This window comes from Lissotriton helveticus, chromosome 12, assembly GCF_964261635.1.
Source record: "Lissotriton helveticus chromosome 12, aLisHel1.1, whole genome shotgun sequence".
In the NCBI taxonomy this organism is placed as follows: domain Eukaryota; kingdom Metazoa; phylum Chordata; class Amphibia; order Caudata; family Salamandridae; genus Lissotriton; species Lissotriton helveticus.
The window spans coordinates 462,408,134-462,425,834 of record NC_136073.1 but is presented as its reverse complement, the minus strand read 5'-3'; the positions used below and the strand labels follow the sequence as shown (position 1 = coordinate 462,425,834).

Here is a 17,701-nt window from a genome sequence, read left to right as displayed (position 1 = left end):
AGAAAGTTCTCTTTTCTCGACGTATGAAGACGTGTGTGGTTTGAGGACCAAGTTGATTTTCTGGCTTGCTGTGTCCATTTTAGCATATTTTCCCTCAATGAAGTGTCCCAAACATAGTATCATGATGAGCCAAAGTATGAGGATAAGTGCACCGAAGGCCACCCAGAATTCAATCCATGGAGAAATCAGATAGGTTTCTTTCAGATGTTGAAAAAGTTCCTTAGCTTTATTTTTAAAGGTTTTTGTTGATGTTTGTTCTTTTGATTCACTCAGGTTTTCGGATGAATCGCTGAAGTTGATGAAGTAACCGGATGCCGTTCTGTCTATTGTTCCAATTGCTTCAGGATTGCTGTTTGCTTTATTAGTGTGTTTTGTTGCAGCAGCATAGTCATTTGTTACTTCATTGTAAATTGGTGTGTCTCTGCTAAATGTTTTTATTTGGGTTTTTAGAGGTTTAAGTTCCATAGCGTCGTTGCATAGTCCTTGTTGTTGTTCTGTTGGTATTTCAAATGTGAGTAGCCTCTTAGATTGAACCTCTGTGTTTGTAGCAAACCTTGGTGTTCTGCTACTCATCGGGAGTCCACTTGGCCTACTGTTTGTTATCGGCCACATGATTGGTTTTATCAGGTCGATTGATACAACTCTGTTCTCCTTTTTACCAGCAAGGGGCGGTAGTACTACTGATCTTGTCCCGTTGATAGACAAGACAGGAACTGCTTTTCTATAAGAAGGCCCAAATTCCTTCTTTACCGCGATCTTTTCTCTGACTAGATCCCCGACTTTTGGAATCCAGACAGGTCTTGCTGGGACAGGTGGTTTTTCTTCAGTGGTCGTTGGCTGTTGTTTCAACTTTATGTTGCTCAGGTCTTTCCTTGTTTCGTTTAAGTCCTGTAAAATAGCCAAAAGATCTTTGATATCAAAGCTTTTTTCTTTAACCACTGAAGTCTGACTGTCAAGATCTAAGACCATCATTCTAGTTCCAAACAATAATTCGTACGGACTGAATCCCCTCAGAGAATTTCTTGGCAGGTTATTTAGACTACGTTGGACACTTATTAGATGTTTGACCCACCCAGCTCCCGAACCTAATACCTTCGCTGTTATAGATTGCTTTATGTCACGGTTTTTTCTTTCTACGATTCCGTTTCCCTCGGGATGAAATGGACAAGAATACCGCTATGCAATGCCCATGCTGGTCATGGCCTCCTTATAAGCTCGAGAGCTAAAAGCAGGACCCTGGTCAGAATGCAGCATGCCAATTGCGTATGTGCCGATAAAGAGTCGCAAATCTTTTATAACAGTTCTGGCGTCAGCCGATGGCTGGGGCCACATCCAAATGAATCTCGTGCAGGAATCCACTGCGACCATGATATATTTATAGTTACCATCCCTTTGTAAGGGACCACAGTGGTCCAGGTAAACACAAGCTAATGGTTTATCCGAGATTAGAAGGGGCGTCTGAGCTGGTCTTCTCACTGTTGATACTTTCATTTTTTGACATATTTCACATTCTAGAACATAGTTCCGTGTTTGTCTTCTCATTTGTGGCCACCAGTATCTCTGTTTTAATAACGATACTGTGGCTGAGATGCCAGCATGTACAGAAGCAAGTCCTTCGTGTGCCGCTATGATAAGTCCTAACCTATGTTCCATGTTTGGAATTGCCCTATCCCCCACTCCAGGGATTCGAGCAAACGGAACATTGTTTGTATCAGTCATATATGAGTATTTCACTGGAAAGCCTTTCGGGAGTGTTTCTATCGAATCTTTTCCTGTAGCGCTGACAGCTTGTAATATATCGCTGTCTATTTTTGTTTTTGACCGTGTGATGGCGGCTACGGAAGCCGTTTGCACCGCTGCCTTCGCTGCCTCATCAGCCAATGAATTCCCTGCAACGTGAACGCCATCACGTTGATGACTCAGTGTATGTATCACGTGAGTCTTTGGTAGTTCTTTTTGCAAATGAACTACTTGTTCCCAAAGCATTTTATGCTTGATTGTGCCTCCTTTTGCATCCTTAAAACCATTCTGAAGCCAGATCTGCAAGTATTCATTGTAAGACTGAACGCAATAATACGAATCGCACACTATGAGTGTGGGGAATTCTCGATCGGTATTTTCAAGCGCCATCTTGAATGCTAGTAGTTCAGCTCGCTGAGCTGTACAATCTCCTAGAGATTGTGTTTTAGTGACCGCTGGTTTAAATTTCCCTTCGTGCCAGCGACCTTTAACAATCGCGCACGCAGCACTGTAAGCTTGTTTACCCCCTACTGCGGGTTGTGCTGACCCGTCTGTATATATTATACAGCCGTAGTGTTCTAGAGGCAGAATTTCGATTGGCGGAAGACATTCAAATTCGTATTGGAGAAATTCTTGTGTTTTAAGTTGGGATCAAATTCGTATACCACGTCTGTTGCAGCAAGAGAATTAGCCCACTGTATCCACCTTGGATGGAGTGCTTTAGCATTCGGAATGCTTGCTTTTGTTACCGCCTCCAGGGCTGGTATTGGTGTCACGATGATTATTCGTTTACCTTGTGCTAGGGCCCTTTCCTTTGCTACAGCAGTCTGTACCGCGGTCAGAATTTTTTCCGTTGGACTAAATTTCATTTCAGCCTTTGTGTACAAGTGTGATTTGTATGCAATTGGTACCTTTTCTCCCTCATTGGAGGTCAGGTATGTGAATCCGCATCTTCCTGGGATGACTCGAATCACAAGATTACGTGAGTTATCACGTGTTTCTAATTTTGTTTTAATTAGCATGTCTGTTTGTAAAGATCTCAAAATTTCTGTGTGTTTTTGAGTCCAATTGATTCTTTTAAAATCTGGTTTTATTAGATCATAAAGGGGTTTGACCCTTTATGCGTAATTTGCAATGTATGTTCTTCCGAAATTTAGGAAGCCTAGAATTGATTGTAAGTTTTTTAGTGTTCTAGGAGCTTGGAGTACAGCACATTTCTCTAGGAAATTGTCTGCCAGGCTTTTGCCTTCACTTGATAATTCATATCCTAAAAACAGGACTGTTAGATGGGCAATTCTTGATTTTTTTAAAGTTGAATTTGTAACCCTCTGCTGCGAACCCAAGTATTATGGTGTTCACTCTCTTCAAGTGAGTATCCAAGTCATCATCTGTTAGGTAAATGTCGTCGACATATGATAATGCCTCGTCATCGTATGTTTGTAGTAATTCTGTTACTCTCTTTGAGAATAATCCTGGGCTGTTCTTGTGCCCCTGGGGTAAACGGCAGAAACTTTTTTGCGAGCCATTTACCGAGAATGCAGTCAAATATCTGCTCTCTGGTGCTATATTTTGACAAAAGAATCCATTAGAGATGTCTAATGTTGTTTTGTATTTTTTGCGCACTATGTTATTCATTAGTGCAGCACTATGTGAGTTTTGCACTGCAAAGGTTTTGCAACATGAGTTAAGGTGTCTGTAATCCAAAACTAGACGATATGAGTTGTCTGGTTTGGAGACAGGAAACAAAGGATTGTTCATTTGTGAGGTGCAAGTTTCAATCACCCCCTGGTATTCAAGTTGATCTAGGATCTCTTTTACCTGTTTTTTAGCTTCTTGCCTAATTGGGTACTGCCTTTGTGCAGTAGGTTGTGATTTTAACTGGATTTTGTGAGGAGGAGAGTCCTCATCCCATCCTACATGATTTTTATATAAAGCAGGAGCTTGAGCTACTGCCCACTTTCTAGCAAGTGTATATTTTTTATGAATTGGAATATGATTTGAGAAGGCAGGCATAATTATTTCTTCGCCATGAGGGCACTCCCTGACAAACTCGGGTGGCCAGTCTTTCTCAGCTAGAAGGATGTCATAGCCCTGGGAGAGATTATCCCAAAATAGTCCCCTTATTTTTCTAGTCTTATCCCCTTCTATACGTAATGTTATTTCATATATTTTGTGAGGTTTGCTAACTCTGGTGTCTGCAGTTTCCACCTGAATGTATTCATTCGTGTCCACTGTCTCCAGATGATTCATAAGGACTTTGCGAGCTATGCTCACTTCTGCTGCGCTGTCTAGCATTGTCTGAGCCCATTCTCTGTTTTTCAGCTGTGTCCTCAGTATTCTCGGCATCTTTGACTACCTTAATACTGGCTACCTTCTTTTTTGGAAATTGTAACTTTTTATTTGGATGAGCAGGTTCCTTGTCTTTGGACTTGACGCGCTCTTCCCTGTGTTCTGATCGTCCTCTTCTTTCCGATTTCTGTGAGGAAGTCTGAAAAGATTGAGAGGGACGTGTATCATTATCTTGATATCTATCAGGTTTCTTTATATTATCCCTATTTCTAAGGTTGTATTTTTTCCCAGAGGGCTCGCTTTGGGGAGACCTGCGCCCTTGGTTCGGAGATCTTTCTCTCCGCCGAGGAGACCTTCCTCTGGACTGGAATCTTTTTTCTTTAGGATTGGATTGTTTGTTTCCATCCCAGCTCTTTTTTTGAGTGTTTAAATTATTTTTAATAAATATCTTTTCAGGACTTTCAATCAGTTGAGGTTTTACCGATATTCCACCCAGACTATCCCTTCCTAGTTCTTCATAGGATTTCTCTATGATTCTGGCAATTTCGGTTGGTTGGTCTGCTATGTCTGTCTCTTTTAACCTTTGGCGGATCGCCATGTTTGCTGCTTCTCCCTTTATGTTGGCTAATAATATAGCCGAGACCTGCTTGAAGTCTTTCAGTAATTTCATACCAAGAGTTAAAGCGGGTTCTGGACCATATTCATCTTGAATTTGTTTTAGCACATCTGGTATTACTGACATGGATGGTACACCATGTGTTTTTGTGTATATGGAAGCAAAGACTGTACCCCAAGTGTCACAGTCCTCCACGTGTGGTGCGATTCCCATTGGAAGACAGATAGTCAGAATCCTGTGTTTATCCACAGGGGTGGTGTCTGGAAACACCGCCTCTATTTGAGTAATTTTTTGTGCTAGCCAGAAGGGTATTTGTTCCCGTTTTGCGGGTACTTTACCTAGACAGGACTGTATGTTCTGTGGTGTAATTTTATTTGTGTTACCCTGATGAGGGGTCAGCTGAGGAATTTTACTTGCTGGTTGGATTGTTGAAGTCCGCATTACATATTGGACTAATTGTCTATGTATTTTGATTAGTTGTTTTAGCTGTATTAAAAGCTCTGCTGCAGGCATTTCTTCAATGTCTGGATGTGGTGTGTATCCGGCTAGGACCGGCCACGTTGCTCCTGGTCTACCTAGTGGACCGAGCCTGGTGATGTGATTATTATGTTTTAGGGCGCCATCAAACAAGAGCAGGTGCTCTTGGAATTTGAGTGGTACTTCCACTTCCTCGAAAGGAGTGTAGGTATCCGGTGGTTCCTCTATTTTATAAAAGTGGAACTCTTTTGTTACAGCGTTTGCTGCTGGAAAGTTTATCCATGAATAGAATACCTCTGTCTGCCGATATTCGTGTGCCTCAATTACGAATATGACTGTACCACCTCTCGATGTCAGTCCATTTTCTATAAGTTTTAAGGTTATAGATTTTCTTATGTTGACCGGGATGAGTTTTATATCCGGGTCATTTTGTAGCAGAGTATTATCAGCTACTAGGAGTTCAGCTGCTAGTCTAACTGTCTCCCTTTCTTCATCACTGTCTACCATTTTACCGACAGGAAGGTTATTCTGTTTGTTTGCAGATCAGGTTTCTATGGAAACAAAGATTAGATGCACAATATTTTGGAACAGTGTATCCTTCAACGTTGACTAAACCAAGAACCATACATAGGAGTCTCCTCCTGCGAAGTTTGGCGGATATGACCTTTCACCCACTCCAGACGTCTTTGGAGTATTATGGGAAAAAGGGGGTTCTGTGTGAAAAAGCACGACTGAGTTGCTCTAATGTCTTGCGTTAGTTTTATCGCCTATCCAAACGTTTGGGCGCCATGTAGTGTAGTTCCTATTATCCCAATAGGCTCTGCGCATTGGAATAATATCTTCAATAGTATAGACCTAGGGCAGAGGTTAACTAGGTCTTCTACTGACGATATTAGACTTAAAGTTTTTGGTTTTGCCAGCTAGATCAGAGTTCACTAGAAACTTTCTCGAATAGACAAGGAGGAGTTTAACTTCCCTGGATAGACAAGAAGGGATTTAGTTTCTGACAACCATAGAACATGACAACTTTGCTCTCCCCTAATCAAGAGTGTACCTCTAGAGTCGTGTGAAAACAAAAGACAACTTATTTTACTCAGTCAGTACGTGCATTCTTAGTTTCACCAGATTGTAGAGAAAAGGAAGAGACGGGCGTGTTCAATAAAAGATGGTATTTATTGATCAGTCTCTTTTCTCGTACAAGAGAAATGAATCGATATTATTGCGATACTTATGGTTAAGTAAAGTGCATACAATAAAAGCAGAAGTATAAAATAATACTGCAGAAGCATTGATATGGTTTCTAAGCCATATGATATTTAAAATCGATAAAATAGATACATACATATATACATTTGATTAATCGTACTCAACTGGTGCTTCTAACCACGCCTACCCCAGTGTACCTGACCTAAGCCTAATACGTGGGCGGGAGTAGATAAGTAGCAGTTTAAGTTAAGTTTGTTTTTGCCAAGTGACTGACTCAAGAATTCTCTGTAAGGGGTGGTTCAGTTCTGTACCTGAGATCTAGAATGGTTAAGGGCTGGTATCTCTCGTCTCTGGTCTTGATATTCCAGCTGCCCGCGAGGGCCGCTTGGAAGCGCCGGAGCTGGATTTCTCGGCAGGAGAAAAGCAGCGTCTCGTTCTCAGCGTGTCAGGAAGGCGGGGCAGCGCGTGTGGGCTTCGCTCTCTTCTGGGCTCCTCAGCGCGTCTCGCTGCTCCGATCTCGTCACCACCGCGTGTGTTTGCTTAAGGCAACGTCGGTAATATTTATACCTGTAAGGTGTCGAGATTGACGTAAGGATGGACATGGATGCGTCAATAAGGATGTCATACGAACGGGCTTGTTCGCACATTCTTTTGCTGAAGTTCTCGGTGAAATCAAAACAATGGCCGCAGGGATTTTCCCAGGTTGTCATAGGTTTGATTTGTTTTGAGAACTCCGTATGCCTTATCAGGGGCTGGAGGAATAGTGCTTGTCTAATTAGATGGCATGCGTTATTACCTAATTAGATAACACGTTTCTGTGCCGTGGTGTGGCTTAATCAGATAACGGTTTTTGCACTGTGGGATGGCTGCTAGTTAACTATTAACCAGAACAGGGTCAGGAATAGTGGGATCGATACAGAACCTATAGGAATACATCACAGGATCTTGAGTTAACGTTTCCCAAATGTGATAAAATAATAGCAGTCTGCCCCCTACCTTTGGCGGGGAAGAAGGAGGAAGTGAAGTACTTACTTTGAAGATTGGTGGTGTTGGGTAGTCCACGGGATCTGAATCCTCTGTTCCGAGAGCCTCTCCCTCTCTGTGGGTAAAATTGAGGGTTGGATGGGAAGAAGCATCTACCAGAACCTCTGAATCTACTCAAGGGCCTTTGGCTGGATCGGCCGGAAGAAAGGCCCCTTCTTCCAGCCCTTCCAAAAAGGTAAGAATTAAAAATGTGCCTCATGTTAGATTGTGTTCTATTTAGGGCGGTAAAGGTAGATACGTATCAGCCAATAGACTTAATCATATCCTCACCAAAGAGGAGACCCTTGAGATTTTGGAAGGGTTCCTTTTCGGCCCTGTTGCTTCTCTCAATGTTAAGGCTAGCATGTGCGTTGCCAAGGAGTGCCATGGCCCTTTGGCTCCAAGTTGAGTATCAAGAGGAGTGCCATTAATATGGCAATCTTTGGTCATATGTAAAATTCTGGCCAAGGGCCCCAGGACGTCAAGAAGCCGGTCTTGACAGCACTTAAGAGACCTCTCCATACCTTTCCTGGGGTCTCTTCCGAGCTTGAACAGGAGCTTAATCAAGTCAGGGTCAAGGGTGGGAATTTGACAGACCTTATCTTGAATTGCAGGTCTAGAACATTCTGCCCTGAGGATACTACGAGTCTCTCTCGCCAGAGCATTTCTGAGCCATCTTTTAATAAATCTCGCTACATGGTCTTGGGGAAACCATTCAGAGCTTTTGGGGTGAGAACATCTCCTCACCTAAGGGGTTAAGGATAGCACTCTTAGAGGAGGACGGGGTTTCTTTCTCAGTAGGTTGACTAATACAATCAAAGTCCTCACCATCTAGGTCGAGGACAAATTCATCACAAAAGTTAGGGGATATATCCTCGCCCTCCATATCAATGTCAGTATTGTTATGAGCACTTTGATAGTTTGTGCTGCTTAGGACACCCTTATAAGTTGTGCCGCCTGGAACTCCAGGATAGTTTGTGCCACCATGGACACCCAATGTATTCGAAGTGTGAGGACCTCCCACACGGTTTGAGGTGCTAAGACCTCCCAAATCAGTTGAGGTGCTAGCACATAGTGTTCAGGGGATTAGGCTCAGTCTTCTTAGATTTCTTAACTCTTTTCCTCTGGTTAATAGGTGTATTTTTATGGGCAGCAGAGCCCTCAGGAAGGACGTCCTGTTCAAAGGGTAGGGGTCTTTTTGTGGACATAACCTCTTTAAGGTTGTCTAACATATAAGACCTCATCTCTTTATGAATAAGCTTCTTAAAAGATTAATTGTTAAAGTTAGGGGAGCTGGATACAGCATCATCAGAATCAATATCTGACATATTAGGCGCAGGATAGTAGAGTTAGGAAAAGTCAGGTTAAACTAAGCAGTAATGTGCCCCTTTTTTTAATGCAAGATAAATAAATCCCCAAAAGAAGAAGTAATAATTATCTCCCTTTTTTATTATTTTTAATGCTGAGCGCAAGAGTGTTGGCAAATCTAAAGAAGGACGAAGCGTCTAAAAAGCAATCTCCGGCAGCAGCTGAATAGCGCAGAGCAACTGTCAAAGTGCTCGAGATCAGCTGTTGCCGGGAGGAATGAGAAGAAAGATCCATAGCAGCGGGAAGACTTGGCGCTCCCGTTGCCAAGGTGCACTCCTCGAAATGCGGATTGCAATGAAGGAGGCGATCAGAGGCCTAGAGGGTAGTGAAGCGAGGCCAAATGGGACATTGGGAATTAGGACAATAGCGTTTCTCACATGTCCGTTAGAAAGGGAGAGAGGGCAAAAGCAGGGCGATCTCTGAGGCGCAGGGGAAAAGAACCAGACACATATAAATGCCCAGTGCGGGTCCGCCCGAAGGAGGGTTGAAAGCAGGAAATACTCCGGTAAAGAGGAAGGAAGGGAGGGGGGTGGGGTGGAAGAGATTTGATAACCGTAAATTGTAAATCAAGAGAGGGGAAAAGGAGGGGAGGGGAGTCAAAGCCCTTTCAAAGACTGGTATGAGTGATCATAAGCAACATATCAGTTTCAAATGAAGCTGTATAGTCAATCAGAGATAAAACATCACAGCAAATATCACAATAAGTTAAGTATAAGACAAATGGTAAAGGAACTTATCTGCTTGAGAGCCGCATTTAAAAGAGGCAGTCTGTTTGGTGCTCATGCCTTTTATACTATCTGACTGTTCCATTCTCGAACTGTTTTACTTTGTGATGTAGTGCAGCTGCTTGTGACTTCATTAAAAGATAATGCATAATGTAGCCTCCGATCTTGTAATGAAATTCCTTGTAAAAATCTAAATGAGGCATCAACCAGATGAATATGAAATAGACTTTTCCCAATTAGTATGTTTGATCCAGCAAGTAGTGCACCTCTTTCTCTAACGCCTAGCCTTATCACTCTGGAACAATGCAGTGCAATCTGCATTTATGTTTAATTAACATACTTTACTTGAATGTTATACATACTTGACTTATTGACCTTGACCCATACTTTTATAGGCTCTTGCAGCAGTCTTAAAAAATATACTGCATAATATTACTAATCTTAGCCCCCTCTTTTCCCACCTCTTCTATACCTGTGATATATTACCCCCAACTTTGTTTTAACTGAAATTTATCTAAATTCCCCTCACCCAATAAAATATTATCTCACCTTCTCTAGCTTAGATAACTCATGCTAGCTCATGGCTGGTTTTGGACACTACGTAGAAATGTCATAATCACTAACTACCAACATGTAATGCATATTGCCAAAAGGTCATCAGGATATTACTACCTCATCTGTCTTCATTGTCTTTACCTACATGAGGTGGTGCTATGCTGGTACCTGACTCCTGGTACTCAAAAACAGAAGAACACAGGAATGCTGTAGACCTACTGAAACAGCAGTATAGGACATACGCATAACCAAACACCTAACAAGAACTAGCAAGTCCGTCTGGAAAATCAGTTGAAGAGAGAGCAACATGAACAACGACAACTAACCAGAAGTGTGTCAATCCCAAGCAAGGGCCACCAAGTGCCATCACTCAGGAGGACATGAATTCTCCTCTGGATACCATTGAGGACAAACTAAAGACAAGATGACTGGCTTTTTGGGCCAGCCAAATAAACTGATAAAAGTTGGTTAGAAAGGCCAGTGTAATAGAAATGGATGCAGGAGGCTAGAGTACAGAAACTCTCCCAGCCTCTACCAAGAAGGAAGCATGTACTACCTTGAAGGAATCCTGAAGACCAGAAGGGCATAGAGAACCACAAGGCTGAATCCCTGGGCCAAGAGGAATAGCAACTCAGACAAAGGAAAGATCTAAACAATTAGGGGACCACCAAGAACTCAGTCTCCCGGGCTGGACCAACAGCATGCTCACAACTGGTGGCCCATGTTGAATACATCAAAGGAGCACAATCCAATGCCCAAAAGAGAGCTCAAAAAGACACTGCTAGTCTGGGGCACAAGGGTGTAGGCATGAGAGCAAGGAAAAGAGGGGAACCTGGGACCCAGGGAGATGGAACTCATCACACAGAATCAAAACGTGGAAAAGAGACCGGACCCAGGGGAGGAGTTTAGTTGAGCAGACTTGTGAACCTCGATTGGAAAAGAGCTACCACAAAGGCACATCCAGGAGCAGACACCACAGAGAAGCTGCTGAAAAGCCAACAGAGGCTGGAGCTGTAACCATGAATGGCTGTCTGGAACATTTGTGTAGAAACGCACAGAAAATTTACCAAATTCCCATAACTCCAATGGTACACCTGGGGAACTGAAAACAGTGCTACTATCACAGAGGGACCTAGACCTATGACTTGGAGACCACTGTCTGAACCCTGGAAAGCCAACACAAAGTGTGGACCACAGAGAACCACCATTAAACCTTTTCCGTGGGACCTGATTACGAGGAAGCTTGAAATAATACCATTCCCTGATAGGCTGAAGGGGCAGAAAAGACCAGTAGCAACAACAGATGCAAAGAAATGATACACCCAGGTCACAAACAGGAAAGCAAAAACAACCCCAGTAGAAGTACAAGTGGTTGTGAAAGACAGAACCACCAACCATACAAGGCAGATGCATTTAGAAGACGGCAAGTGGAGAAAGAGTAGCAAGAGAGTCCCAGAGATGCAGGAATGGAAACAACCATCCCTTGCCTGCCCAGTCAAAATGATCCCACTATTTGTGGAAGTCACCCAGAACTGGAGAACTGACAGCAAGGCCACTCTGCAGGACTAAACAAAGAGACGCAACACAAAATCAATCTCTGACACATACCAGGGAGGTATGCAGAATCCCAAAGAGCCAGGTGGATCCCATGACTCATGGCCCCTTTCTCAACAGCTGTGTCCACAAAAGCACAGTTCTACTAGAGTTATAGATAATAGGCACAGAAGCATCTCTCTCATCCAAGCACAGCATATGTTCCAGATGCCTACCCACAGAGCTTGCAAAGTTTGGAGAGAGACTGGTGCCCACAGGCACCCTAAATAAAAGCTATGAGGGCTGCACACACAGGTGCCAGCAAAATCACCAGGGTACATAAGAGCATTTTGTATCCATCATAGCAGGGACCAACCTTATTAGCACTAAAAATCACCACACAGAGTATAAGAAGAAAGAATAAGAAAAAAATTAACAGAAAGTGCTTACTGTGGAATTGAGCCTCCGAAACAGGATTAGAGATGAAGTGCAACTCCTACACATTCTTCTAAGTCTCGGATTTCAGAGAGGAATACGGAGACAGACCTCCTCAGAATCTGAAGCAAAAAAGAATCTATCACATTGAACGCAGGGCAGAAACAAGCAACTATGGAAATCTCAACTTCCAACATTGTGGTCTCTCATGTAATTCCTATAGCTTAGCTTTAGAGACAACTGCACAGAGCACTACGTGATGTGTCTTATAGAGCACTTCAAACTGCTCTTTTATCATTTTAATGTACCTAAAAGGAGATATTTCTGCCCCAAAGGAGGACATATGACAGCCAGGCAACAGGTACTTTTACCACTGCCAGACCTGATGAGAACAACTGAGTAGGTCTTCTGAAGCCTTTGCGGACTTCCACGTGTAGAGTAGCAAGGATTTATGCTGCAAAACATGCAATCCAGAAGCAGCAACAAGGAGGCAAGTGTCCTGCTACAGCAATGACCATAGAAACTCCATTGGCAAGCAGTCAGATATGGCTATATGCTTGCATGTCTGATTTAATAACACACTACTGCCCAGGTCCCCCACAAGTCTTTGCATAGATTGTTAAGAAGCTGCAGATGGGGATACGCCCTCCTGATATGGGGCAAACCTGACATGGCCTTGCAGTAGCATCTTCCCTAACAAGAGCAAATGAGTGGGGCTCAGTGCAGCTTATTGTGAAGTGCCAAAATCCACCCATTGAGAAATAGAAGTGAAAGGGAAAATGGAAGAAAAATGGAGAATACATGACCTGCAGTATGGGAAAATCCAAACGTTACAGTGTACTTGCCATTTTCTCTAGAAAGATGAGGAACAGCTGAAGCCTTCAATGAAGGGCTGTCTTAGTTGGTAATGCGAACTCGGCCGTGGTATAGGAAAGAAGAAATGGCTATAGATAGTGCTGAAAAATAACGGACACCTTCCCAGTTATGGAAAATATTGTCGTCTGTCTTAAGGTAAGGACCTGCCTCGGGTACATCAGGATTTGTATGACAAGGTGGTAATATACTCCATGTCTCTGAATTTGCATCAGGACATAAAGCACCATATGCAACTAGACCTCCCCCATGCCTGTTAATGCATTAGGACTCTAATTTCTTTAGTATCTCCATTCCCTCAAGCCCCCAACTTGTCTCCTGGACTCGTCATGAGTACCGTGGCGCAGCACGCAGCCCCCCCACCGCGGGGGAACTAGCCCAGTGTGGAAGGGGTTAGATCAAACACAATGGGTTTTATATAACTAGCATTCTGAGCTCACATATTTGAAAGTGTTTTATTAAGAATAATAAAGAACAAGGGGTTTTGCTGAAATAAAATATTTGCCTAAGACCACAGAATTTAAGTAGTAAACCTCGATTTATCCAGATTTTCTGGTTTCACTTTGTACAAATCGACCACTTAACTTGTATCTATTTATATTTCCCTTATGTAAAAGCTTTGTTTTTACTGCTGTATGCATTTTTCTGTAGTTTTCATATCGCACAAACAACTCAACCTGAAAGTATTGGCACACTTTTTGTGAACAGCAGTTACATTTCATAAGATCGCATTCATTATTTATAGTCGCTGGGAGATTAAGTGATTTGCTCAGAATCACAGTATGCCAACGCTAAGACTAGAACCTGGTTTGCCAGTTTCAAAGTCAGCAGCTCTGACCGTAATGCGCATTCTATGTATAAGTAAGTTGGCAGGCAGATGCCACTTGAGAGCGTAGCTTGTTATGGGCTCGAGGTTTTAACAGGGCCTTGAGCTGAACCAGAACATAGCTCGAGCACAGAGGCTCGCCCACCTCTACTAATGTCCCCAAAACATTGACACTGAACTGACAAACCTACATGAGTTACCAAGCAGTACACAGGCTGCCATCAACATTCACATATCTTGTCAAGGTGAGCATTGTGAACAATGGGACTTTTTTACGTTAAACATTTGTGACCAAAAGCTCAGGGAGAACTCATTACAGTAAGTGTACCCCAGTGCACAACACTTCAAAAAGGGACTCCGGTTTCACCAGCTAAATCACGAACGCACTAGCAAATTTTATGTTTAAATCTTAAACATCATCTTCGTTGTCATTGGTGTGGTGTTTAGTTCAGTTTTGTTTAATCTGTCGTGAAAAAGCATTAAAGAGAACGAATAACAAATAGTTACCCACATCAATTGGTAACAGGCCATTCATATATTACTGCTGCACACATTGGAACACATTTTGTACTGTAGGTATGTTTCAAAACTTCCCTCTTTAAAAACGTAGATAATGTCTTATTTAGAAAGCTGTGTGATTTTTCTAGGGTGTTCCATAGCTCAGTAATACCAAGCATATATTTTGTCATTTCCCATTTAGGATCTCGAATCGCCAGCTGGCTTCCCAGCTTTTCAGTGGAAGTGATGCATACCACCAACATCCTGGGCATTACCCAAGCAAGCAACTCTCAGCTTAATGCTATGGTGAGAAGTCATTGCTTTCTGTGAACTAGTGCATCAGCCTGATGTGTAATGTACATTGTTATGTTGGTTCAGCTTTGTGGTCACATTAGAAATAACAGAGCAAGTGTGCATTACCTGGTGTCGTTTTATTCGAAATAATGGTGAAATTGCAGCTTTCTTGTGCATTGATCAGTAAACTTTATTACTTCTTTCTGCTCTACACACTGATGTTGCCAACAAGGCAATTCTGCAATAAGACCTTGACAATATGAATAAATACATCTTACCATGTTAAGTGTTTTGAACACTAATGAAGCTTACTTTGCTAGGGAATTACATTATTGTAAAAAGTAGCTAGGCCTGTGAAATGCTGTACACCAAAGTTTAGGGAGATCATCTGAGGTGGTAACTTTAGGAAAAACACTGCAGTGCTTTTACCAGAACTAGGTTGAGCTACTTGTTTACCAGGCTTGGAAAACCTTACCCCTATGTTTAGTCCTTTTGCAATCTAACTTTTGGGATGTCTATAGCTTTTTTTTTTTTATTGATATAGTGATAAACCCAAAGAAACATCTTGCCTTTTTTACTCCACAGAAAAGGTTTCAAGGGTGCCCAACATTTTTTAAAAAGACCTTATCAGTCCTATACATGCTCACGCTGACCTCCATATTTCAGCCTCTTTTATGCTTTCATGAGGTTGGGCATGTTTTGTTCACGCGGCCTTTTCCTGAAAGACTTCTGTGCCTATTTCTAGAGCCAGTGATGACTCGACCACTGACTTCCTCGCTTAATTTCTTGTGCTGTTCTTTATGCTGAAGATCACTTGCTGCAAAGAAAGCCTTAACTGCAAAGAGCGGTCGATTTTCGTTGCCCCACACAGACTTCTTGATGTGCCTGGGACCTGATCATCCTAAACATTTTTTCCTATTTTGTGATCCCGTTTGGTATGGGCTCCAGAACTAATTTCAAGTGAAAGGCAGATAACTTTGGCTTTAACCCCGTTGGGTATTTCCAATACCTTGTTCTAAGGGTGCAAATGAAGGAGAGTGTCTCTGAAACTTTAAGTCAAGGTAACTTTTTTTTGTAGTAGCGGTTTTTGGTTAGGTCAATATATCAAGATGATTTCCTCAGCACCTACACTTCTAAACAGTCTTTAATCCAAGGTGCTTATTTAGGTTAACATCTGTTTACACCCGAGGGGCCTATGTAGCCTAACATTGGGAAGTGTCCAGTGCAATGCTGCAGTCAAATAGTTTGGTCCTTTCTCAGTTCCGTACTTACTCCACTCAGTATCTTTTTATAACACCAGGCAAAGAACTTGCATAAGAATCCAGGCTCTGCATTATAGGTAAGGTGCACTGTCCTACTTTGTGCAGCAGTGCCTATTGAGTACACGTGCAGGTCCGGTCAGTGCACAGTATCACAGCAATTGCATTGTCCCCATTGCAGGCTCATACTTAAGCCTGTACACTGTTAGTGAAATGAGAATCCTCTTTTTCCAGCTGCTGTTCCGCCTTTCACGGGGGGGGGGAGGGGCAAAGATCTCAATGCAGGCAGTTCCAGTGAGTGCACCAGCCTGCAGGGGGATGACTTCGGGGTCCTTTCCCTTTTTTCCAATGTACACCTTCAGGGTGTTCACTGACCATGCTCCATGTCTGTGGGTGCACATTCAGTGCACCTTCTAACTGTCTCTGCACCCATGTCTCTAATACAGCGTTGACACAGAGATTTCCCTCGTTTGCATGGGGCCATTCCCCCTTGAAATTGTACTGGCATACATTTAGCGTTCTGTATTGTATAATGCAATATGTGTAGTACAGCCGCAGAGCCACATCTTGAGACATCCAGGCAAGACACAAATCCTAATTCTCCATATTGTCTCTCTTATGAGAGTATAGACTAGCAAAGTCTACAAAATGTGTGAGCTTTTCACTCCTGACTAAAGGCACAGGGAGAACAGAGAAATGGCTTTGAAACTACTTGCCTCTGTGGGTTCAACAGGAATGACTTTGCACCATGTGCCTTTGACATCTCTCGCTCTGTCAACCTTACCATTTTCCTCCTCCTCTTCCCTCATCCCTACCTTTAGCTTCTCCCTAACCAACCACCCTTCTTTCCCACCCTCACCTCTTTCCCTCTCACATGCTTAATGCCTCACTTACACATCTCTGTCTCTTCCCCACCTTCCCTTTCCCCTTCCTTCCGAGTCTTAACCAACATCCTACTTTACCTTCCCATTCTTCTTCACTCCCCTTCCTAACCTCCCAGTCTAACCTCACTGCCCCTTTTCCATGATGTCTAGTGGGCTGGGGAATATATAATTCTGCTTCCCTGTCAGACAGTGTTTGCCTTTTATTAGCAGTGGTAATCCCTGTCCATGCAAGAGACCCTATTGGATCGATCAACCCACAGTGCTATCAGGCTATACCTATGGCAGTTATGCTCAATGCAAGAACCTGTTACCATAACTGAGTTATCTCCTCAGCTTTAAATTCTCTGGGTTCTGTGGGAAACCTTGACGCAGAGACTATTTGTTTCAAAGCCAGTTAACATGGCCTGAAAGTAGTCCCCGCTGTGTTTTGGCCTTCCTAGAAAGCCTGGAAAAATGATCTCTGTTCTGATTAAACTAGTAATTGAATTTGGACAAAACTTGTACTTTCACTGGGGCTGCTTTTTCATCCTGCCACCATGCATGATAAATAATGGCCTCTTCCAAGCAGAAGTTGTCCTTCATCTGAAAGGAGTCAACCATTTCCAAGAAACAGGACTCTGCTTGTTGCTGTCTCTCTATGTGCAGAAACAGAGCTAGGACTTTAGAGAAACTCTGCTGCTGCGACCTGCCCTAGAAGAAAACAATGCTATACTTCTTGGTCTGTTAAGATGTACTAGACCCTGGCCAGGTTGCTAATGAGCAAGGACACATTTACTAAAGTATATTTGAAGGTCATCTTGAAGAAGTAAGCATCCCAGGAGCCACAAGGACCTTGTACCAAAATACCCAGAACCACACCTCCTTTGTAGCACTTCCTCTTTGCTTAGCTGTACAAATTCCAAGAAGCACTAAATCTAAGATGGCTAAAGCCTTCTTGCAGCAGGAATATCTCTTAGACCACTCCCCTATTTATATGAGGTCCCCTCCCCTCTATCAGGATCCAGACTGGTTCTCCCTCATTATGAGGTTGGTGCCAAATAATCTGTATCCCTCAATACGAGTTGCATGGTACTGGATTTACAGTGCATGTGAATTTACAA

The 17,701-nt window shown here is 42.8% G+C and overlaps 1 protein-coding gene across 1 annotated transcript in view; it reads left to right on the top strand.

Moving 5' to 3' along the window:
• Positions 1-17,701, top strand: part of AMFR (autocrine motility factor receptor) — a 320,402-nt gene that overhangs the window by 209,937 nt on the left and 92,764 nt on the right. The window contains exon 10 of the mRNA XM_078670185.1: positions 14,367-14,470. Coding sequence (XP_078526311.1) covers positions 14,367-14,470 — 104 coding nt within the window. The remainder of the gene's footprint in view (positions 1-14,366; positions 14,471-17,701) is intronic.